This window comes from Hyla sarda, chromosome 2, assembly GCF_029499605.1.
Source record: "Hyla sarda isolate aHylSar1 chromosome 2, aHylSar1.hap1, whole genome shotgun sequence".
Lineage (NCBI taxonomy): Eukaryota > Metazoa > Chordata > Amphibia > Anura > Hylidae > Hyla > Hyla sarda.
Genome location: NC_079190.1, coordinates 423,142,401 through 423,168,542, shown reverse-complemented (window position 1 = coordinate 423,168,542; position 26,142 = coordinate 423,142,401). Strand labels below are relative to the sequence as shown.

Below are 26,142 nucleotides of genomic sequence, written 5' to 3'. Positions count from 1 at the left end.
TCCCGCCTCGGCCAGTGATAGGCTGAAGCTCCGTGTGACGTGCCAGGCTAACAGGAAGTAAGAAGAATACAGCCCGGGGACTGAACGCCTGTACCGGAGCACCGGGGGAGCCTAGGCAGGCAAGAGAAAGCTTATTTTCTTTTTTTTATTGCAGCCCGGAACGGATACAATAAGAAAAGTGAGCACCGGACATGTCCTTTAAGGGTATGTTCACACTGCGGAATCCCCGCGTAATTCCACAAGTAAAAGTCCGCACAGTGAACCTTACCATCAGTGTGAATGTGTTTCCGCGAGACCCGTTCACACTGCGTAATTTCCGCGCAAAGAAAGAACATGTTCATTCTTTGCGCGGAAGTGCACGAACACTGCATAGCCGTCAATGGTGACGGCACAGTGCCGCATGGTCCTATCGCCACCTGCCAGTCTGAATCTCCGCTCGCAGAATTCAGCTCTGTAGTGTTTACATACCCTAAGTGAGAAAAATGTCGATGTATTCAATACTTTTTCCACCTGCTGTGTATGTGTATATATGTATGTATGACGCACCACTACAAACACACACATATATATTTCTAATCTATTTAATGAACCAGCACACATAAAATATATATAGCAGGTCACACTCCCTATAAATGTATGACGGACCAGCACACGCTATAACTATGATACATGATACACCAGGACACGTTATGATGCGCTCAGCCCGGGCGCTCGTCACAGATCCGGCCACATGAGCTGAGGGCACACCATACGCGCATGCGCACACACAGTTCCTCCGCTGACCCGACGAAGATGATTATAGCACCGTGAAAATAACCCGTGCCGGTGAACTTCTCCGGAGGTGCCTGTTACACAGCGGAGAGTGCAGCATGGCAGACAATTGTACTTGGTTCGGCGCCCATCCTGGCAGTAGCTCCCAATGCGTGAGTACAACGTGCGCGCTCCCGAGCTTCTCCACCGGGCACGACGTTAACCCTGTGCGCACTGCCATGGCCTCCGCTTCCCGCGCGATCCGGGCCTACAGTCTTGTGCTGTCACTGCAGTGTGTGGGTAACATGTCCGCGCTCACTGAGGGGTATAACATGATTTCTGACACTCCTTCACTGTATAGGGGAACGGGGTTTAGACCATCTGAATATCATAGATTAGGGTAGTGTTTCCCAACAGGGTGCCTCCAGCTGTTCTTGTTATCCGGATATGCTGGGGCTTGTAGTTGAACAACAGTTTGAGACACACTGGATTGGTGTGACAGGTAAACCCGCCCTGAGTTCTAATCATTAATAGTAATGAGGCAATAGTCTACTTAGGCCTCATTCACATCACTGCTGTGCTCCGCTTAAGGGAGCTCCCTTGCAAAAAGACAGGAATGGGACAGAGGAAAAAGTACTACAAGTCAATGGTATTATCCGTGCCCAATGTGCTGCAACCTGTTCAACGTTTGTTATAAAATATATAAAATGAGCCGGACGGTCCCAGAACAGGACTGAGTACAGCAGTGATGTGAATTTAGCTTTAACCCCTTAAGGACTCAGGGTTTTTCAGTTTTTGCACTTTCGTTTTTTTCTCCTTACCTTTTAAAAATCATAACCCTTTCAATTTTCCACCTAAAAATCCATATTATGGATTATTTTTTGCATCACCAATTCTACCTTCCAGTTACATTAGTCATTTTACCCAAAAATTCACGACGAAACGGAAAAAAAAAATCATTGTGCGACAAAATCGAAGAAAAAATGCCATTTTGTAATTTTTGGGGGCTTCCGTTTCTACGCAGTGCATATTCCGGTAAAAATGACACCTTATCATTATTCTGTAGGTCCATACGGTTAAAATGATACCCTACTTATATAGGTTTGATTTTGTCGCACTTCTGGAAAAAAATCATAACTACATGCAGGAAAATTTATACATTTAAAAATGTCATCTTCTGACCCCTATAACTTTTTTTATTTTTCCACGTACAGGGCGGTATGAGGGCTCATTTTTTGCGCCGTGATCTGAAGTTTTTATCGGTATGATTTTTGTTTTGATCTGACTTTTTGATCACTTTTTATAAATTTTTTAATGGTATAAAAAGTGACCAAAAATACGCTTTTTTGGATTTGGCATTTTTTTCCGCGTACACCATTGACCGTGCGGTTTAAATAATGATATATTTTTATATTTCGGACATTTACGCACGCGGCGATACCACATATGTTTATTTTTTTTTATTTACATTGTTTTATTTTTTTATGGGAAAAGGGGGGTGATTCAAACTTTTATTAAAGAAGGGGTTAAATGACCTTTATTAACACTTTTTTAAAACTTTTCTTTGTAGTGTTATATTTCCCATAGGGACCTATAACACTTCACACACTGATCTCTCATGCTGATCACTGGCGTGTATTAACACGCCTGTGATCAGTGTTATCGGCGCTTGACTGCTCCTGCCTGGATCTCAGGCACGGAGCAGTCATTCGTCGATCGGACACCGAGGAGGCAGGTAAGGTCCCTCCCGGTTTCCTGTAAGCTGTTCGGGACGCCGCGATTTCACCGCCGGGATATTTTCACTTTCACTTCAGACGTGGCGGTCAGCTTTGATCGCCGTGTCTGAAGGGTTAATACAGGGCATCACCGTGATCGGTGATGTCCTGTATTAGCTGCGGGTCCCGGCCGTTGATAGCCGCCGGGACCGACCCGATATGACGCGGGGACACAGCGGCATATCGCGGGAGCCGGCGGAGGATGTAAATATACGTCCTGCGTCGTTAAGGAGTTAAAGGAGAACTCCGGAATATAAAAATTGTCCCCCATACTGCCAGCAGTAAAAAAATAAAGATGTACATACCTTCCTCCGCTCCCCCGGGGCCTCCGGTAACCGTCTCCGGTCTCCGCCGTGATCCTCTTCCTGGTTGCCGGTGGTCGGAGAATCATACTGCACTCAGCCAATCACCTTCCGCAGCGAAGTCCGACTCGGCCGGTGATAGGCTGAGCAGCAGTGTGAGAACGCTTCAAGACAGAAAATTCTTCACTACACTGGCAACTGCTGCCGGGGCCGAAAACGTCACACTGCCGCTCAGCCTATCGCTGGCCGAGCCGGGACTTCAGTGCGGCCGGTGATTGGCTGAGCGCAGTAAGACTCTCCGACCACCGGCAACCAGGAAGAGGATCGTGGCGGAGACCGGGGGTGTGGAGGAAGGTATGTACATCTTTATGTTTTTTACTGCCGGCAGTATGGGGGACAATTTTTATATTCCGGAGTTCTCCTTTAACCCCTTAAGGACCAAGCCCATTTTCACCTAAAGGACCAGGGCGTTTTTTGCACATCTGACCACTGTCACTTTAAGCATTAATAACTTTGGGATGCTTTTACTTTTCATTCTGATTTATGTTTACATCATAAAGTTGACATGTTTTTATTTTGGAAGACATCAGAGGGCTTCAAAGTATAGCAGCAATTTTTCACAAAATGTTCAAAATCTGAATTTTTCAGGGACCAGTTCAGTTTTGAAGTGGATTTGAAGGGCCTTCATATTAGAAATAACCCCAAATGACCCAATTATAAAAACTGCACCCCTCAAAGTATTCAAAATTACATTCAGTAAGTGTCTTAACCCTTTAGGTGTTTCACAGGAATAGCAGCAAAGTGAAGGAGAAAATTCAAAATCTTCATTTTTTACACTCGCATGTTACAAGCCCCCCCCAAAATTTGTAACCCAATTTCTCTTGAGTAAGTAGAGGGCTCAGAAGGGAAGGAGCAACAATGGGATTTTGGAGAGTGAATTTTGCTGAAATGATTTTTGGGGGGCATGTCGCATTTAGGAAGCCCCTATGGTGCCAGAACAGCAGAACCCCCCCCCCCCCCCGCATACCATTTTGGAAACTACACCCCTCAACAAGGGGTCCAGTGAGTCTTAACACCCCACAGGTGTTTGACGACTTTTCGTTAAAGTCGGTTGTGTAAATGAAAAACATTTTTTTTCTCACTAAAGTGCAGTTTTTCCCCCAAATTTACCATTTTTACAAAGGGTAATGGGAGAAAATGCCCCCCAAAATTTGTAACCCCATCTCTTCTGAGTATGGAAATACCTCTTTTTAGGACGTAAAATGCTCTGCGGGCAAACTACAATGCTCAGAAGAGGAGTCACATTTGGCTTTTGGAAAGGAAATTTTGCTGAAATGGTTTTTGGGGGGCATGTCGCATTTAGAAAGTCCCTATGGTGCCAGAACAGAAAAAAACCCACATGTCATACCATTTCAGAAACTACACCCCTCAAGGAACGTAACAAAGGGTCCGCTGAGCCTTTAACACCTCACAGGGGTTTGACGACTTTTTGTTAAAGTTGGATGTGTAAATGAAGAAAAAATGTTTTCACTGAAATGCTGGTTTTCCCCCAAATTTTACATTTTAACAAGGGGTAATAGGAGAAAATGACCCCCAAAATTTGTAACCCCATTTTTTCTAAGTATGGAAATATCCCATGTGTGGACGTCAAGTGCTCTGCTGGCGAACTACAATGCTCAGAAGAGGAGTGCCATTGAGCTTTTGGAGAGAGAATTTGTTTGGAATGGAAGTCAGGGGCCATGTGCGCTTACAAAGCCCCCAGTGGTGCCAAAACATATGTGGGCGTAAAATTTTTCATTTTCACGGACCACTGTTCCAAAAATCTGTCAGACACCTGTGGGGCGTAAATGCTCACTGCACCCCTTATGACATTCTGTGAGGGGTGTAGTTTCCAAAATGCGGTCACATGGGGTCCATTGTTTTGGCACCATGAGGGCTTTGAAAACACACATGGCCTTCAATTCCGGACAAATTTTCTCTTCAAAAGCCCAATAGCGCTCCTTCTCTTCTGAGAAATGGGGTTACACATTTTCGGGGGCTGTTTTCCTATTTTCCCCTGTGAAAAAAAAATGTAGGGTAACCCCAGCATTTTAGTAAGAATTTTTTTCATTTTCCCATCCAACTTTAATGAAAATTCGTGGGGTGTTAAGGCTCACTATACCCCTTGTCACGTTCCGTGAGGAGTGTAGTTTCCAAAATGGGGTCACATGTGGGTATTTGTTTTTTTGCGTTTATGTCAGAACCGCTGTAAAAACAGCCACCCCTGCGCAAATCACCAATTTAGGCCTCAAATGTACATAGTGCTCTCTCACTCCTGAGCCTTGTTGTGCGTCCGCAGAGCATTTTACGCCCACATATGGGGTATTTCCGTACTCAGGAGAAATTGTGTTACAAATTTTGGGGTATTTTTTTTCCTTTTACCTCTTGTGAAAATAAAAAGTATGGGGCAACACCAGCATGTTACACTAACAGGCTGGTGTAGACCCCAACTTTTCTTTTTCATAAGGGGTAAAAGGAGAGAAAGCCCCGCAAAATTTGTAACTCAATTGCTCCCGAGTACGGAAATACCCCATATGTGGCCCTAAACTGTTTCCTTGAAATACGACAGGGCTCCGAAGTGAGAGCGCCATGCGCATTTGAGGTGTATATTAGGGATTGGATGGGGGGGACATAGGAGTAATCTATGCCAGTGATTTCCAAACAGGGTGCCTCCAGCTGTTGCTAAACTCCCAGCATGCCTGGACAGTCAGTGGCTGTCCGGAAATGCTGGGAGTTGTAAGGCTCCAGCTGGAGGCTCCATTTTGGAAGCACTGCCATATGAAACGTTTTTCATTTATATTGGGGGGGGGGAGGGGTAGTGAAGGGGGTGTATATGTAGTGTTTTACCCTTTATTTTGTGCTAGTGTAGTGTTTTTAGGGTACATTCGCACTGGCGGGGGTTACGGTGAGTTTTCTGCTAGGAGTTTGAGCTGCGGCGGAAATTTTGCCGCAGCTCAAACTTGAAGCAGGAAACCTCCAGCTGTTGCAAAACTACAACTCCCAGCATGCGCTGACAGACCGTGCAGGCTGAGAGTTGTACTTTTGCAAGAACCTGAGGCACACTGGTTGGAAAACCTTCAGTTATGTTCTGTTACCTAACCCAGCATGTACTGATCGCCGAAGGGCATGCTGGGAGATGTAGTTACGCAACAGCTGGAGGTATGCAACTAGTTTTGCAAGATTTAGAGGGACAAGGTTTAGAAACCACCGCACAGTGATCTCCAAACTGTGGCCCTCCAGATGTTGCAAAACTACAAATTAGGGATGTCCCGATACAAGTATCGGTATGGGGGCCGATGCTCGGCATTTGCATGGTATCGGGGACTCGTTTAATGTCCCCGATACCATGTCCGATACCTGCTGCTGTGCAGCCCCGCTCCGCTGTCCTGTTCTCCCGATCGCATCATGGCATCCTATGGAGGAGCATGTGACACACACGTCACTCCTCCTTCCCTGCGCCCAGCGTAACACTACGGAGGAAGCAGAGTGACATGTATGTCACATGCTCCTCCATAGGACGCCATGATGTGATCGGGAGAATGGGACAGCGGAGCGGCAACACCCGAGGACAGCCGCAGGTGAGCACTGTCTACAAGAGGGGGGGGGGCCTGCTCCCTACAAGGGGATGGGGCCTGCTCCCTACAAGGGGATGGGGCCCTGCTCCCTACAAGGGGGGGGGACCCCTGCTCCCTACAAGGGAGGACCCTGCTGTCTACAAGGGGGACAAGAGGGAATGCTGTCTACAAGGGGGGGGGGGGGCGGCTGCTGTCTACAAGGGGGACAAGAGGGAGTGCTGTCTACAAAGGGGGGGGGGGGTCCCTGTCTACAAGGGTGGGTCCCTGTCTACAAGGGTGGGTCCCTGTCTACAAGGGTGGGTCCCTGTCTACAAGGGTGGGTCCCTGTCTACAAGGGTGGGTCCCTGTCTACAAGGGTGGGTCCCTGTCTACAAGGGTGGGTCCCTGTCTACAAGGGTGGGTCCCTGTCTACAAGGATGGGGCCCTGTCTTCCAAGAGGGGGCCCACTGTCTACAAAGTGGGGGCCCAATGTCTATAAGGAGGGGGCCCACTGTCTACAAGGAGGGGCCTGCTGTCTGTAAGGGGGACAAGAGGGAGCACTGTCTACAAGGAGGGGGGCTGTTGTCTACAAGGGGGGCGCTGTCTACAAGAGTGGGCTGCGGTCTACAGGGGGGCTGCTACTAAGGTCTGCAACTATCTATACTACCTACAAGGGTATACTACCTACTATTAAAGGCAAGCTTACAGCAGAGTCACCTGCACTACCTTGAATTTATAGATAGATAGTGCAGGTGACCAGGTTTCTACCGCTGCTCACCATCTGAACATCAGCGCAATCGCTCCGGAGACATCGGTCTCACCATAGAGAAGAGAGAAATCTTGGCTCATGCTACAGCAGCCGCCTCCATTGCACACAACAAGAACCCACATATCAGCACGGTAAGCAGCGCCAAAGACCGGGTCACCCTGGGGTCTGTCTCCCTTTAAAATGAAAGTACTCGTACTTGGTATTGGCGAGTACTAGAATTAAAGTATCTGTACTCGGTCTTTAAAAAAAATGGTATCGGGACATCCCTACTACAAATCCCAGCATGCCCAGACAGCAAGGGTTAAAAAGAGGGGTTACTTATGTGTATCTGTGTGGAGAGCACACAGATCAATGTAGTTCTATGGAACTACATTGTTCTGTATGAAGAATCTAATGATTCCTCCTAAAAGTCCCTTAAGGGACTAATAAAGTGTAAAAAAAGAAAAAAAAAATTAACCCACCCCTTCCATATTAAAAGTTTAAATCACCCCCTTTTCCCTAATTCCATATAAAAAATATGTAAATATTTAAAAAATAAACATATGTGGTATGGCTGCGTGGGTAAATGTCCAAACTATAAAAATATGTTTATTAAACCGCACGGTCAATGGTGTCCAAAATTGCGTATTTTTGGTCACTTTTGTATACCCTCAAAAAATTTATAAAAAACGATCAAAAGGTCCCATGAAAGCAACAATGGTACCGATAAAAACTACAGATCATGGTGCAATAAATGAGCCCTCATACATCCCTGTATATGGAAAAATAAAAGTTATAGGAGTCAGAATATGACATTTTTAAACCTACTAATTTTCCATTGTTATAATTTTTTTTAACAGAAGTAAAACAAAATCAAACCTATATAGGTTGGGTATCATTTTAATCGTATGGACCTACAGAATAAAGATAAGGTGCATTTTTTTATGCACAGAGTAGAAACGGAAGCCCCCAAAAGTTCCAAAATGTTGTTTGTTTTTTTTTTCAATTTATTTTTCTGGTTTCACCGTAGATTTTGTGGTGAAATGACTGATGTCATTACAAAGTAAAATTGGTGGCTCAAAAAACAAGCCATCATAAGCATCTGTAGGTTGAAAATTGAAAGTGTTATGATTTTTAGAAGGTGAGGAGGAAAAAAACTAAAGTTCAAAAATGAAAACAACTGTGGTCCTTAAAGGGGTACTCTGCCCCTAGACATCTTTGGATAGGGGATAAGATGTCTGATCACGGGGGTCCCGCCGCTGGGGTTGCCACACTTTCCCCCGAGGGGTGGAGCTGTGACGTCACGATGCTCCGTTACCTATATCGCCCATCATTACACACAGAGCGAGTTTGCTCTGTGCAGTAATGACAATGGGGTACGGCAGCCGAGATCCCGTGTACCCCTTTAAGGGGTTAAATTGTATATACGCAATATAAACATGGTTATCATTTTAATCGCATTGACCGAATAAAGAAAACATGTAAAAAGTGTACAGTGTGAAGACGAAAACTTTCAAAATTTGCTAAATTGTGGTTTTCTTTTCCATTTCCCCACACAAATATATTTTTAGTTTTGACATACATTTTACATACAAAGTCAATAACACTTCTGTGAAATCACATTGTCCACTCAGGAAGCAACACTGATTGACAATCAATTTCACATGCTGTTGTGCAAATGGAACAGACAACACGTGGAAATTATAGGCAATTAGCAAGACACCCCCAATAAAGGAGTGCAGGTGGTATCACAGACCACTTCTCAGTTCCTATGCTTCGTGGCTGATGTTTTGGTCACTTTTGAATGCTGTCCGTGCTGTCACTCTAGCGATAGCATGAGACTGAGTCTACAACCCACACAAGTGACTCGGGTAGTGCAGCTCATCCAGGATGGCACATCAATGCGAGCTGTGGCAAGAAGGTTTGCTGTGTCGGCATAGTGTCCAGAGCATGGAGGTGCTACCAGGAGACAAGCCAGTACATCAGGAGACATGGAGGAGGCCGTAGTAGGGCAACAACCCAGCAGCAGGACCTCTACTTGTGCAAGGAGGAGCACTGCCAGAGCCCTGCAAAATGACCTCCAGCAGGCCACAAATGTGCATGTGTTCACTCAAGTGGTCAGAAACAGACTCCATGAGGGTGGGATGAGGGCCCGACGTCCACAGGTGGGGGTTGTTCTTATAGCCCAAACTTGTGCAGGACGTTTGGCATTTGTCAGAGAACACCAAGATTGGCAAATTCGCCACTGGCGCCCTGTGCTCTTCACAGATGAAAGCAGTTTACACTGAGCACATGTGACAGATGTGACAGAATCTGGAGAAGCCATGGAAATCGTTCTGCTGCCTGCAACTATATGCTGGTGCGGTTGGCCCTGGGTTCCTTCTAATGCAAGACAATACTAAACCTCATGTGGCTGGAGTGTGTCAGCAGTTCCTACAAGAGGAAGGCATTTATGCTATGGACTGGCCTGCCCGTTCCCCAGACCTGAATCCGATTGAGCACATCGGGGACATCATGTCTCACTCCATCTACCAACGCCACGTTGCACCACAGACTGTCCAGGAGTTGGCGGATGCTTTAGTCCAAGTCTGGGAGGACATCCCTCAGGAGACCATCCACAACCTCATCAGGATCATGCCCAGGTGTTGTAGGGAGGTCATACGGGCACGTGGAGGCCATACACACTACTGAGCCTCATTTTGACTTGTTTTAAGGACATTACATCAAAGTTGGATCAGCCTGTAGTGTGGTTTTCCACTTTGATTTTGAGTGTGACTCCATATCCAGACCTCCATGGGTTGATAAATTTGATTTCTATTGATAATTTTTGTGTGATTTCATTGTCAGCACATTCAACTATGTAAAGATGAAAGTATTTCATACGATTAGTTCATTCATTCAGATCTAGGATGTGTTATCTTAGTGTTCCCTTTATTTTATTGAGCAGTGTAAGAGTTATGGCTCTTATAGGCAAAGAGAAAATACAAATACAAAAATAAAATTGACTGTGTACTTAAAGCGGTATTCCGGGATTTTTTCTTTATTTGACTGTGCTACAGGGGCTGTAAAGTTAGCGTAATTCATAATATAGTGTATATGTTTCATGGTAATCTCGCAATTATTTTGTGATTTTTGACCCAAGGTTTATTTTTAACAGCACACAAAATGACGTTGTCTCAGGTTTTTCCAGGTTGCAATGCAGATCGAGACATTACATCACTTGTCTTTGCTTCAGTGGGTGAAGCAACAGCTGGGTGGGAGGAAGATCAATCTGGTTTTGCAACAGCTGGAGTCACCCTGATCAGAAAACATTATTGCATTGAAGGGATCACAGGTGTGTTCCAATGGGTGGGGTGGCTGATTTGTGGGAGGGAGAAAAGTGACCTCACACTTACAAGCAAGGAATCATGGGATTTGTAGTGTAAGGGGACAAACTCCAACAGGAAATAGCCAGATCACAAAAACTTAACCTCAGCTTTATGGTAATCTCACAACATAGTCATTTAGCCCCAAGACAAGCCCTAAGCATGGCTATTACTGTCTGGCAGGGACGTACTAAAATCACCTTCTGGTGGATAACCCCTTTGAATGCCAAAATGGGCTGTGTCCTTTAGGTATTACAGGGTTTACTAACATGTCAACTTTTGTGTACTGCTACTAGCAAGATGGTGTAGGCATACAATCTGGTGATAGGGCTTGACATAGATGCTGTGGCACTTTAGCAGCTTAGTCCTATCTTCTGGACATTTGGTGACAAGAATAATTTTATCATTAAGAATAGGCCATCAGCTGCAGCAAAGGTATGATTGGTTTTATTGCCTCATTATCTATCCACCCATGTCTGCAGCTCTTATCATGAACTGATTCCTTTCCCTGTGATTAGAATAAAACTTTTGACACGTCTCCCATGTCTATCACATGTTGTGATAGATTGGGTGTTTCACCCTGTGATCTCTGAAACGATCCAGGAGAAGTGCTTTAGTATGAGATTCACTCCCTGGCTCGCTGCATGAGACGAGCTCCATTGTAGGTTTGTGACTATCGCCTCAACTCTCTAATAATAGCCTATACCACACTATTAAAGCAAATAATTATTTTTCCAAATGCTTCTTTAAAGTGTATGTTATTAGCAAAAACTTTTTACATAATGTAGATAACATACATAAATTTGTGATATACATTGGTAAAAAAATTTGCATATTTTGAGTGAACAAAATGCTGTCCCTACAGCTATTTGCCTGTGTTTCTCAGGGAGGAGTCCAAATACAGGAAGTGAAGGCAAGACAAGCAGGGCTCTATGCAGGCTCCTGCCATGTCAATCAGCCTTGTGTGTGAGCAGGGAGTATGTCACATAGCCTCACCTCACAGAGCCCTGCTTGTCCTCAGTGCACAGAGCCCTGCCTCTGATTCTAATATGACAGTGGTCACGATGTATGGACCAGGCTCCTGACTCAAGCCCGCTCCATACCCGGCGGCCCCCAGCTGATTGGTGTAGCTTGGGGCCGACGCTAATAGCTGGGAAGCGGCGATTACCATGGCTGACTATTAACCCTTTAGATCGCTGCTTTCAGCTTTGACCGCAGTGATCTAAAGGGATCTTATAACCATCCCTGGTGGTCTAGGGGGGTGGATCCCTCCCCCTGCAGGTGGTCGTTCCACTGTGGAGGTAGCCGGAGGGCTTAGCTCTACATCCTCTTACCTCTAAATGCATTTTTTCTTTTTCAGTTTCACGTCACAAACATGTCATGCCCCCTCCCATAGACTTGCATTGAGGGGGCGGTGCGTGACATAACAAGGGAGCAGGGCTATGACATCACAAGCTTCAGGCGCCGGAACAGTTTGTTCCAAACGCTGAGCAGCGGAGTACCCCTTTAGGGCACTCCCTGACGTCCTGGTACTTAAGGACACAGAGGAATTCCGGTCCCCGACACTCGTCGGGCAGGGACCGGACCGGGATGGCTGCTGGAATTATTCAACAGGCATCCTGTGACAACGCCTGGGGTGGTCCGGAGACTTTCATTTCAGTTTGGCGATTTGCAGCGATTCCAGGTCAATCAGGTCCCCTGTGACCCGGAAAAAAAAAGGTGATAGGTGCCGTCTGAGACGGCACCTATCACTCTTTAGCAGCAGGAGTGAGGTGGAACAGGTGCCATGTCACGATCGTCCTGATTCGTTGACCGTTACAAGCCAATGAATCAGGACTCCTGCTGTGTGTGTATGTGTGTCCTTAACGGCACCCGCTTCGCCCCTATTCCGGTATGTACCTTCAGCGGGGGCCCTCGATCCCCGGCATCGGCGGCGAGATCGGGGCCCCAGGAGCGGAGGCGGCGGTGGCAGGCATAAGGATCCTGGAGTAGCAGCAGGAGGTAAGGCAGGGCTCCTACTGTTGCTTAGCAACAACTCCCAGCATGCACAAAAGGGCATGCTGGGAGTTGTTATGCAACAGCAGAAGGCACAACTACAACTCCCAGCATGCCTTTTGTAGTTTGTGCATGCTGGGGGTTGTAGTTATGCAACAGCTGGAGGCACATTTTTTTTCTATGAAAAAGTGTGCCTCTAGCTGTTGCATAACTACAACCCCCAGCATGCACTGACAGCCAAAGGGCTTGCTGGGAGTTTCAGTAGTGTGTCTACAGCTGTTGCATAACTTAAAGTCCCAGTATGCCCTTCGGCTGAGAGTTGTAGTTTCAGCTAAAGGGACACTGGTTACAAAACAGAGTTTGTTACCTAACTCAGTGTTTCGCAACCAGTGTGCCTCCAGCTGTTACAAACTACAACTCCCAGCATGCAATGACAGACCTTAATGCTGGGAGTTGTAGCTATGCAACAGCTGGAGGCACACTGGTTGCAAAACAGTGAGTTAAGTAACAAACTCCCAGTATGCCTCCAGCTGTTGTATAACTACAACCTCCAGCATGCAGGGGCAGCCAAAGGGCATGCTTGGAGTTTTAGTAGGTTGCCTCCAGCTGTTGCATAACTACAAGTCCCAGCATGCCCTTCGGCTGTCACTGCATGTTGAGAGTTGTAGCTTTTGCATCAGCTGAAGGCACACTGGTTACAAAACACTAACTCAGTGGTTTGCAACCAGTGCGCCTCCAGCTGTTGCAAACTACAACTTTCAGCATGCACTGACAGGCCGTAAGTACTGGGGGTTGTAGTTTTGCAACAGCTGGAGGCACACTGGTTGCGAAACACTGAGTTAAGTAACAAACTCTATGTTTTGCAACCAGTGTGCCTTTAGCTGTTGCTTAACAACAACCCCCAGAATGCACGGACAGCCAAAGGGCATGCTGGGAGTTGTAGCTTTGCAACAGCTTGGGGTATACAGGGTACATTCACACGGGTGGGGGTTTACAGTGAGTTTCTCGCTGCAAGTTTGAGATGCAGCAAATTTTCCGCTGCAGCTCAAACTCCCAGCAGGAAACTCGCTGTAAACCCCCGCCCGTGTGAATGTACCCTTAAAACTACGCTACATATACACATACCCCTACACAGTTACCCCTTCCAGTAAAAATGAAAAACATCTGGTACAGAACTGTTTCCAAAACGGAGCCTCCAGTTGTTGCAAAACAACATCTCCCAGTATTGCCGCACCCCTGGGAGTTTTGCAACAGCTAGCAGCTGGAGGCACCCTGTTTGGGAAACTGCTGTAGGATAATTTTGGTATCCAATGGAAGTGTAATTCTTGCATCCGGGTCCATCCCTATGCCAATTTACCTAATTTAGGCCTAAAATGCGCATGGCGCTATCTCTCTTTGGAGCCCTGTCGTATTTCAAGGAAACAGTTTAGTGCCATATATGGGGTATTTTCGTACTCAGGAGAAATTGCCTAACAAATTTGGGGGGCTTTTTCCTCCTTTTACCCCTTATGAAAAGGTAAAGTTGGGTTCTACACCAGCATGTTAGTGTAAAAAATGTTTTATTATTTTTTACAATAACATGCTGGTGTTGCCCCATAGTTTTCATTTTCACAAGAGGTAAAAGGGGGGAAAAAAGACCCCAAAAATTTGTAACCCAATTTCTCCTGAGTACGAAAATTATGTGGGCTTAAAAGGCTCTGCAGGCGCACAACAGGGCTCAGGAATGAGAGCGCACTATGTACATTTGAGGCCTAAATTGGTAATTTGCACAGGGGTGGCAGATTTTACATGGGTTCTAACATAAACATAAAAAAATACCCACATGTGTCCCCATTTTGGAAACTATACCCCTCACGGAACGTAACAAGGGGTATAGAGAGCCTTAACACCCCACAGGTGTATGACGAATTTTCGTTAAAGTTGGATGTGAAAATGAAGAAGAAAAAAAAATCACCAAAATGCTGGTGTTACCCTACATTTTTCATTTTCACAAGGGAAAATTGGGAGAAAAAAAATATACTTTATAACCCTATTTCTTCTGAGTATGGAAATACCCCATATGTGGATGTAAAGTGCTCTGCGAGCGCACTACAATGCTCAGAAGAGAAGGAGCGCTATTGGGCTTTTGGAGAGAGGATGTGTCCAGAATTGAAGACCATGTGTGTTTACAAAGCCCCCATGGTGCCAGAACAGTGTACCCCCCTACATGTGACCCCATTTTGGAAACTACACCCCTCACGGAATGTAATAAGGGGTGCAGTGAGCATTTACACCCCACAGGTGTCTGACAAATTTTTGAAACAGTGGTCCATGAAAATGAAATAAAAAATTTTATGTCCATGAAAATTTTATTATATAAAAATGTTCATTTGCACAGCCCACTGTTCTGGCATCATGGGGATTTCCATTCCAAACTAATTCCTTCTCCAAAAGCTCAATGGTGCTCCTTCTCTTCTGAGCATTGTCGTTCGCCTGCAGACCACTTTAGATCCACATATGGTGTATCTCCATACTCAGAAGAAATGGATTTACTTAATTTGGGAGGCTTTTTCTCTGTGTGGTACTTGTGACCGTCTGCAGGCATCCTCCATTGTACGCATTTTTTGCTGGGGATATCGCCCTTAGCAACGGTTGACAAGTGCAGGGCCTCCACCCCAGCGAAGGTGCACAATTGCACTTGGGGTTGAGTTTCCTGCTATAGCCATGTTCATGCAAATATAAGCCGGCAAGCGTCTTTTAAGGCTTATACCAATGCGCCCTTTTATCTTATTGGGTAGCGTTGGGGGTTTCACCTGTGAGGCCTGCTATATATAGACCAGCAAGGGTGGGGCTTGTAACCTGTCTCCCCCTCCCATTGTATGTGTGCCTAGTACACACTGGAGGCGACTGGGAAGCAGTCTGCAAGTTGGACCTTAGGCTGCTGTATATCTGGTTCCTGGTTATATGTATCTGGCCAGGAAAAAGGTTAGTGGTTAGGTCCCGCATGACATGAGAAACCTTGGCGTGGTATGCGGGCTCAGGTATGTCCTTCATATAAGGATATACTGGCTAATGTCTCATTTTTACATCAGTTTTGAGGATTAGCTAATGTCATTGTATAGTTACCACAGGATTGAAACCCCACTCTTGTCCATAGGTGCAGGTCCTCTGCCCCATTGTATGTGTGCACAATTGCACTTGGTTGAGCACCTGTTATCACCTTGAGACTACGTTGTTTTTTTTTTTTTTTTTTTCTCTTATTACCCCTTGTGAAAATGAAAAATTTGGGGTAACACCAGCATTTTAGTGAAAAAAATAACATTTTTCGTTTTCACGTCCAACTTTAGCGCACCATGGGGGCTTCCTAAATGCTGCATGCCCCCCAAAAACCATTTCAGCAAAATTATCTCTCCAAAATCCCATTGTCGTTCCTTCCCTTTTGAGCCCTCTACTGCACCCACAGAGCCGTTAACATCCACATATGAGGCATTTCCTTACTTGAGATAAATTGGGTTACACATTTTGTGGGGCTTTTTCTTATTTTACCCCTTGTAAAAATTCAAAAACTGGGTCTACAAGAACATGTGAGTTTAAAAAATGAAGATTTTGAATCTTCTCCTTCACTTTGCTGCTATTCCTGTGAAACACCTAAAGGGTTAACAAACTTTCTGAATGTCATTTTGAATACTTTGAGGGGTGCAAATTATTATAATGGGGTCATTTATGGGGTATTTCTTATATGAAGGCCCCTCAAATCCACTTCAAAGCTGAACTGGTCATTGAAATTTCGATTTTGAAAATTTTGTGAGAAATTGGAAAATTGCTGCTGAATTTTGAAGCCCTCTGATGTCTTCCAAAAGTAACAACATGTCAACTTTATGATGCAAATATAAAGTAGACATATTGTATATGTGAATCAATATATCATTTATTTGGTATGTCTATTTTCCTTAAAAGCAGAGAGATTTAAAATTTGAAAATTGCTAAATTTTCATGAAATTTGGGAATTTTTCACCTAGAAATGATGCAAGTATCAACGGAAATCTACCACTATGTTAACGTAGAATATGTCACAAATAAACATTCCCGGAATCAAATTCATAAGTAAAAGCATCCCAGAGTTATTAATGCTTAAATTGACAGTGGTCAGATGTGCAAAAAATGCTCTGGTCCTTAAGGTGAAAATGGGCTGAGTCCTTAAAGGGGTACTCCGCCCCCAGCATCTTATCCCCTATCCAAAGCATAGGGGATAAGATGTCAGATCGCAGGGGTCCCAGGATCTCTGCTGCAGCACCTCACTTTCATTACTGCACAGAGCAAACTCGCTCTGTGCGTAATGCCGGCGATACAGGGGCCGGAGCATCGTGACGTCATGGCTCTACCCCCTCGTAACATCACGGCCTGCCCCCTAAATGCAAGTCTATAGGAGGGGGCATGGCGTCCCATAGACTTTTATTGAGGGGGTGGGCTGTGACGTCATGAGGGGCGGATGCTCCGGCCCCTGTATCGCCGCCGGTCATTACGCACAGAGTGAGTTTGCTCTGTGCAGTAATGAAAGCGGGGTTCTGCAGCGGAGATCTTGGGGGACCTCAGCGGCGGGACCCCCTGCCATCTGACATCTTATCCCCTATCCTTTAGATATGGGATAAGATGCTAGGGGCGGAGTACCCCTTTAAGTGGTTAAAGTGTTTTTAGGTCTGCCTATTCATTTTTTTTATTAATATAGACTTTATTTACATACTATTTTGGTTGACATTTTTCTGTGTACCAGGACAAGTGGATTGTCATGAGGGACAAGTATATTGTGCTTGTTTTAGTGTTGTTTTTGTTTATTTATTTTATTTATTTCCACACCCTTGAGACACACAGGCAATAATTGCAGGGACACATTTTATTAACCAATGTATATTGCAAATATACATATAATGTCATTTTTCTACATTATATAAAAGTAAAAACACTTTAAATGAATCAACATATGTTATGATATGAAAAAGGCCCCAGCAACAAGATGGAAGCTATTACAGAATTTGTTGGTGCACCTCTTAAAAGTCTCAGCTATAGAAGGTGCATTTATTATCTTTGCCTTCTTCTGCTCAGTTGACTTCTACATATTTCTCTGTAGCACTGTTTTATCTGTTATTTCCAGGGTGAGTTCACTTGCCTTGGCTCACTTTGATAAGAAGGCTTTATCACTGGCCAGTGCACTGACACATTTTTATAGCAGAGTAATTAACATTTTGCAGAACACACTGTTTGTGTGTGGTGTGATGATGATAACATATAGGAATCAAACAGTACAGGTAGTCTAATGATTTAAAAGAAAATACTATAGTAATAATATAAAAAATATACACTGATGAGTGTATTGTGGGATATAGGGATTACAGCTTGCTCCAGTTTAGTCATAGAACCTTTAATCTTAAGGATCAAGGACGTATGAGTATGAGTACGTCCTTTGTCCCGCTCCCGTGATATAACGTGGGGTCCCACGGTGACCCCACATCATATCACGGCAGGCCCGGCGTCATAGTGAAGCCGGGACTCACCGCTAATAGTGCGCGGCACTGATCGCGGTGCCGCGCGCTATTAACCCTTTAGCCAACCCAAAGCTGAGCCACGCGGCTAAAAGTGAAAGTAAAAAGTGCCGGTTAGCTCAGTGGGCTGTTCGGGATAGCCGCGGTGAAATCGCGGCATCCCGAACAGCTTACAGGACAGCCGGAGGGTCCCTACCTGCCTCCTCGCTGTCTGATCGCCGAATGACTGCTCAGTGCCTGAGATACATGGCAGAATCATTGATCACTGGTTTCCTATGAGAAACCAGTGATCAATGTAAAAGATCAGTGTGTGCAGTGTTATAGGTCCCTATGGGAGCTATAACACTGCAAAAAAAGTGAATAAAGATAATTTAACCCCTCCCCTATTAAAAGTGTGTGTGCAGCCTTATCCAATCATAGCTCATCTCACACTGAACTGCTCTGGGCTGTGTGTAGCAGGGTGAGGGAGGAAGTTCTCCCCTGTATGGCTTCAGATGATGTCGCGTCTGCTGGGGAACACCTCTTCCCAGTCTATCTGACTGAGACTGAGCAGAAAATACAGAGTAATATCAACGTAGAAAACAAAAAAAATAATAAAAATAAAGGCAAGGGTTTATAATAATGGGGGCAGTGAACTGGGAGAATTATAACATTTAAGATCATGAAAGGTTCTCTTTAAGAACCACAACTGTATATGAAGAAAGCATCAGTTGAGTTAAAGGGGGTCCTCTAGAGAAAAAAAAAATGGTTTCCCTTCAACTGTTGCCAGAAAGTTCAACAGGTTAGCAATTTACTTCTATTTAGAAATCGTTATCCTTCAAGGACTTATCAGGGCTGTATGCTGCAGAGGAAGTTGTGTAGTTCTTCCCAGTTTAAGCACAGTGCTCCCTGCTGACACCATCAAGGGTTTGCACCACAGCATATTATCCGATTGTGTCCAAAGCTGGCCATACACCTTAGGCTAATCTTGCATCACAGCTGTGCTCTGCCCTGTTATGGGTCTGTAAAGCTCTTTTTTTTTTTTTTGCACCTTACAATCTTTGAATGGATCGGAGCACAATGGGCACCACCTGGTTCCGACGGATCCCATTGACTTTAAATGGGATCTGTCGGGTGTTTTTTTTATTTTTTTTATTTACTGGATCCAGCTCTATGGAATATTAATCTAATTAAACACAATCATAAAATAATCTAAACAGAGGCAAAGCTTACACACTTTTTGCCTCGGTCGCATAATTTTCTGTATATGTTACCAACGTAGGTTGGTAGGAATTTGCTCAGGTTTTTCCCCACTGCAAAGTTCTTCTAAACTGGTAGACTTTAAAGGTAGGGTCACACATGCCGTATTTAGCTGCATATTTTCTGCAGCTTATTTTGCTACCCATTGTTTTCAATGAGTAGGAAAATATGCAGCAACACAATATGGCAAGTGTGACCCTACCCTAATATACTATATATGCTTCATGGCTCTTGTCCTTTGGCTCACACAGAAACGATGTTCACAGATACAAATGGTATTAGAAGGATCATATAACATTCTGTTAAGACTTGTGTTACTTCTCATGAAAGAACATGATTGCATCAACGTAACCTTTAGTCTGTTGTTCTTGACAGTGCACATAGTATAAAAAGAGAAATTTGGCAATCTGCAGTAAATTCACCTTGCCTTAACATGGCCTTTAATCCCCCTTTCCTGGTTATGCAGAGGATTGGATAGAAATGTCCCTCTTTTAGGCGCTGCTTCTCCCAACGGAATCGATAAGACGGATGTTTCTTTAATATGGTTTTATTATAAGACCAATGACTCGTTTTGGGTTGAAAACCCTTCCTCAGATTGGCATAACATAATCAGTACATGAGCAGGTATATATATACATAAAAAAACCGCCAAACATTTGGTGGGTAGGATTAAGAAAGGGGAGGGATAGAAGCTCAGGAATTTAAAATAAAATAAAAATATCCATTCTGTTAACGTAACGGTAACCAGTATTTGGGTGATGACAATCTACATTAGTTCTATTCAAAATAAGTCTGTTTAAGAAGATTGACAGGTATACATTTGATAGTGGTGATCGTGATACTGAGGCTTGCACTGCACTATGATGAGTTGGAACAGATCGAGGTGAGCGGTGATGAGGCTTGCGCCGCAAACAAAAATGATGTAGAGACACATTGGGATGCTCCTTCACACTATGAAGGGGTAGAGTTTGGACGCATTGTTGTTGTCAATACCTGTCAATCTTCTTAAACAGACTTATTTTGAATAGAACTAATGTAGATTGTCATCACCCAAATACTGGTTACTGTACGGTAACAGAAGGGATATTTTTATTGTAAATTCCCGGATCTTTTCCCGTCCTTTGTCATGTGACTCACCTGAGCTTCTATCCCTCCCCTTTCTTAATCCCACCCACCAAATGTTTGGTGGGTTTTATATGTATATATGCCTGTTCATGTACTGATTATGTTAAGCCAACCCGAAACGAGTCATTGGTCTTATAATAAAACTATCTTAAAGAAACATCCGTCTTATTGATTCCGTTGGATTTTCCACAGCGTAAAATATGCTGTAGATGCGCTACGTGTAACCCTACCCTTAACGTTTTTTTCATACATAAAATACTTAATATTTTCATATGACCTCTATGGTGTAGGCCAGGATGTGACTTCATTTTACTAAAAGGTCATTAACATAATTAGGCGCCCTTCATCTAATTCATGAAAAGTTATACTTTTTTTTTTATATGTTCAGATAAATACATTTTTATTATACAGTACTAACATATATTATAATTCTAAATTATGGTAAAAGTTCACACTCATGGTACAGAGGTAACTAGAAAAATACTATCATAATGCAGCTATTGTGACTCTAAGGCTTCATCTTAATATATAATATGAACCAGAGGCAATTGACCTTTTAGTTAAAATGCTCCACATAGCCCAGACCAGACACTTTATACATCAGAGTAGTCATTTTACAAATGTCAATTAGCTTTGAGTAGTGTCTTGTCCTCGGGTAAGACTCATTCTGTGCCTACAGTGATGTGCCTGGTACAGACAGGAACCAGCTCTCTCATAGCAACATAAATACATCTTTATAGCTTCCTAGTTCCTACTACAATGGTTCTTTTAGGATCATCTTTATCATCTGTAATTACTGTGAGCACATGGTCTCTGCAATCTGCTTATGCTGTAAAATACTGGACTTAACAATCTCCCTCCTAGTTCCTCTGGGGAATTTGTTTGTAGCAGCATTCACCTTGCACAAATATTTTAGTAAAGCTGTGTTGGAGAACTGTAAAAAAATCGATAAAAAACATTAGTCAGTGAAATGGTTTAGCTGTTTTTGGTTGTCATAATTTAACCCATTGACTTATGTTTAACTTGCATTTTATTTTTCCCTATGACACAGGTTCACACAGCCCATGTTGAAATCTAAATAATTAGCTTTGACTGTTTTAAGGGGAGCTTTGTAAGAGGACTGCCATGTCTGACACTGCTTCCTCTGCTGCCAATTGTAAACTTTGGTGAGAAATGTTAAAGTGGTTGTTCAGCAAAGGAAACAACCTGTGTATGGCGTCAAAAAGTATAGTGAAGCAGCTTACTAATATTTTATTAGCCATAGTGCAGAGATCTGTCATTGTCAGCTGAGCTTTCTGGCTATAGCTGTGATGTCAGCTTACATGCTGTGAATGCGGGTGGCTCCTGTCCCTGCTCCCCCTCCCCTCCTGAGTGCTACGGGAGAGACCAGTAATGTGAAGAAGAGGAGCTCATATTACTGGTCATTAGATTTTGAGGCTTAAGGAAGCCTTTCTCAGTCACCATAGTTTCCCTTAAAACAGGCTCACTGCTATCTTATACAAGAGGTTTCCGGTTGCCTTAAATAAGCAGTAATATGAGCTCCCCCTCTTCACATTAATGTTCTTGTCTTAGTAGACAGAAGGGGGGCCATGGATAGGAACTCTCTGCTTTCAGAGAGTGTGACATGATGTCACAGCTTCAAGGGAAAGAGTGGAGCTGAAATTGAGACGTCTCTGCAGTATGGCTAATAACTTTTTTTTTTTAGTTTGTTGCTTTATTGTACTTTTGACACCATACACAGGTTGTTTCTCTGGACAACCCCTTTTACGGTTGTTAATAAGAATATCACTTTAAATCATAAAATGTTGACTTTCTGCTCCCACCACTTTGGAAAACTTCTGATTCAAATTCAGATTTATCCAGCTTATGTTAAACTTTGTAATCAGTCTTTAGTAAACTCTATGTAGTAATGGGTACATGCATGCAACTCACTAGTGAGGATGTGAGCTCTTTGGCATAGCCTAAGTTTTGGCCACTCTGTCTTTACAGCTTCATAAACTTCAAACTTCTTCCATTTTCTGGGTGACATACCAGGAAGCACACAAAATCCAAGATACCGTCTTTCTCTTAAACTATACCTGAGATCATTGGAGCAGGACAGACCCCTAACATAGCGGCAATGGAATTGCGCGCTTCCATCCCAGATTCACAGGTGGATGAAACACCTGACCGGCTGACCTCGATACACACCATGTTCCACACTGAGTTAGCTAAAGCTGTCTTAGATATCTCTAAAAAGTTCTGAGTCCTGGGGACACACGTTTTTAAGTGGAAACTCGTGTGGATGAAATGGTGGATGTGATCTCTTGTTATCGACATGACCTGATGATAAATGCTTTAGAACTTAAAGAGTAACTGTCCTCAAACCATATTTTCTAAGCTAACACAGATTATATTCCCTAACTACTCCTAACACCCCTCCTGCCCTTACATTTTTTTTTCAAATTTTTAAAAAGCTCTGTATCATGCCGTTCCCCTTGCTCACATTGTGTGAGCTCCTGGCAGGAGAAAGTGGGCTTCCCCAGCAGCCGCAACGCCACTGAAGCCTGCGAGAGCTGTGCTTCGCCGTGCCCTGCATGCACTTCCTGAGTTTGGTCTCCTACAAGGCCAGGAGGAGACCAAATTGTTTGACTTGCACAGGGACCAGAACAGATCACATTAAAAACATATAAAGGTTGAGAATTTTCACAGCAAGTAAATAGCAGAGTGTCTTATAATTACATAAGGAACTCTTTAAGCTTGGAGAATAGATCCAGGAGAGTGAACAAAGGAACTTGCAGAAATAGTTACTGAACTTTTCCATACTCTACTGTCCACTGCTCCTATGGATCTTCTAAGATTTGACTGCATACATAAAGCATTGGCCAAACTAAAAGCCCCAGGTGTCCCTAGAGACATTGCAAGAAGTTAGGGGCCAAATATTGGGTGCATCCCCTCTGTATTGTGGAACATGCCGCCATCAGTACACCTGTTTGCAGATCTGGCACCTTAAAAGGCGCCAGAATGTGCGACCCATTACTATCGCATTACAAAAGGCACAAGTATGTTATTGCTGGGGATTTCCTTTTAACCTAATATAACTCCAGGTCCTTTTGAAAGAAGAAATTCCATTTGAGTCCACTCCAGCTTCTTCTCCTCAGCAACGTTGATAAATCAGGGCCTTTAAGCCTACCTAATACCCTAAATTTATGGACGGCTGTTATAATAGAATGTTAATGGCCTCCTCTGTCACCAAGAACAAAGGGGTAGTTACCTTTGTTCACAATAACTTCTCTATAGAGGTTACACAGACACTAGCTGATGATGAGTGTAGGTGTTTGATCCCCCTGGGGTCTTTCAATAGAAAGGTTTTATGTTTAATTCTTATACACCAACTGATGACCCAATATTGTTGTCTCACTCAGCTGCTTAATACGCTCTCTAATGATCATCTTATTGGTGTGGGGACTTTAATATTGTGAAGAATGGTGGGTTGGAACATTCGTCTTCCGTCCCTTAATGCCGTTCCTGTATTCAACAAAATTATTACCTAAAGTTTTGAGAAATTTTCCCTGACTGACGTGTGAGGGGAGAACAATGAAACCAAAGGGGTTTTGCATACTAATTACGGCACATGACCATTTCACTTGCATAGGCAAGGATATTGACATCTACACCTACCCTCTCCCCTCTTCTTTATGCAAGACACTTGACAGACAGACAGTGTGTGCTTGGTCTGACCTTGACATGGTTTTAGCTGAATTCTCGCTCTCCCTCTGAATTGCAGCACCCCTCACTTGGAGACAAAATGAAGCCCTTCTTACTAATCCTGGGTTGTGTGAGCAGGTTAATAGGGCTCTAACCCCTTACTTTAATAACAACATCGGCTCTGACAGTGACACGATGTGGCCGTGGTTAGCACACAAAGCCTATTTCAAAGGCAAGTTCATTTCTCTAGCCGCTGTTGATTTTTTTGTGGACAGTCTAAAATACCTTGATTTCCTGTTGAGGACAGCTAAATAAGGCTACATGAACATCTATATTGGATTCTCTGTCAACTTCTGTCATTTTTGATGGGGAAAAAATAACACTGCATCATCAAAAATGACAAACACCTCAGTGAAACCTGATGGACCCAATTGGTAGTCAGTGGGATCTGTCAGATGACATTGGTGTTTGTCGTGCCACAGATCCAGAACGGTGTTGTGAGTTCTACTTATAACAGTCATGTGGCAGATCTAGAACGGCATTGTGGGGTTTGCTTGTAACAGAAACCTTTTGAACACAATTTTGGCAAGATTTCTCATTTGCTAATGTTACACTAGGGAAGTATTCAAACTTGTACTAGCAATATGGCTGGGTACGTGAGTACAAGTACAAAAAGAACCAGTAGTATTTGTATGTATTTGAATTTGAACTTGAAATAATATTTCCTATGTGATAACATTTTCAACTTCCCGTTCCCATAATGCAGCATTCTCTCTATATTCCCTGCTTTAGGATACAAAGTACATCTGTCCCACCTTTTTTAATTTATTGTTCTATATCTGTGTGTTTTATCATACCTGAGATGGGATGTCACGTAAAATCCTGAATGGATTATTATTGTACGAAGTCGTAATCATGATCCCACCATAATGAACATGTGCTAATCATAAAGGAATCATATTTCTGCCCTGCAGCGATTCGTGAAATTGCCAATAAAATGTCACACATTGCTCTGGAGATATAGATAGTCATAAATCACAATGGTATCCTAATGGTTTATGGACATCTGTGTTGCGCGTCTCAGCTCTGCACGTATTCTAGCTCTTCCATGTTTGGCATTATTGCTGTGGATGCTGCCTCTTGGGTCTGATGCCATAGGCAATGCAGACTCCCCTTGCCTTGAAAAGGCTGAGTACCCCAGTGATCACACATGCCATCAGGTACAACCTTCTGTGCTAAGACAATTTCCTAGATTTGCCCTGGAAAAATCCCAGGTTGTGGTATATAAATCTTGTTTTCTTGAAGCAACTTTTCCCTTGAAGGGATGCTCTTGAGTGAGTCATTATGTCTTATTAACAATCCACTGCCATGGAAACATGTTTCGGCAGCCAGCCAAGAAAACGGCTGTGAGCATTTCTCTAATTACCTCGCTGATTGTCTGAATACAAATTCTGCTTCCACTGGCTCTTTATTAGTTAATTGTACCCATCAGGTAATCATGCCCAAAGTTCTGGAGGAGTCTTAGACCTTGGCTACGCTGAGACTTTTTGTAGTTCTACTTATTTATATTAACCAATCAAGTGAACAACTGCAAACTACAAGACTGCATACAACTCGGTGTATTCCTTCAGTTGTGTGCCTCAATAATTAAAATCACTCTCTTAATCTTCAAAAGGTCTCTTTGTAACCCAAGGCTATAGCTGATGCTTTGGGTTTGTTTGTTTTTTGCCTTTCTCCAGAAGAAGATGGTGAGATCTAACTTTTGCTAGTGCAGTAACCTATTAGTTGATCATTAAGAAATGTATTCATTTCTTGTAGAAATATTTCTGGGAAACTAAGAAGTTTCTTTGACTAAACCTATTACTGTTACAATCTTATTTTTTATTTTTTCTGGCAACCGGTGGTCCATAAGTATTGATGGCAGTATATAAAATTGTTCACCACTGTCAGTTTTAATCCAGAAATTCTGACAGAACTTTGAGGACCACAACTGGAACTTCAAGAAGCTCAAGTGGTTAAAATCTTCAGATCAACAAATGAAACGTGA

General features: G+C 43.6%; 1 protein-coding gene across 6 annotated transcripts in view; it reads left to right on the top strand.

The window, feature by feature from the left end:
- Nucleotides 1-585: 585 nt before the first annotated feature.
- LOC130356858 (cyclic AMP receptor-like protein A) overlaps nucleotides 586-26,142 on the top strand; it is a 738,932-nt gene continuing 713,375 nt past the window's right edge. For 4 of the 6 annotated variants that reach the window (XM_056558908.1, XM_056558913.1, XM_056558914.1 and 1 more), the window contains exon 1: nucleotides 586-923. In XM_056558908.1, coding sequence (XP_056414883.1) covers nucleotides 870-923 — 54 coding nt within the window. In that variant the 5' untranslated portion in view covers nucleotides 586-869. Of the gene's footprint in view, nucleotides 924-995; nucleotides 1,076-26,142 lie in introns of those variants that run through there. The other 2 variants (XM_056558911.1, XM_056558909.1) reach the window with 2 other exon arrangements.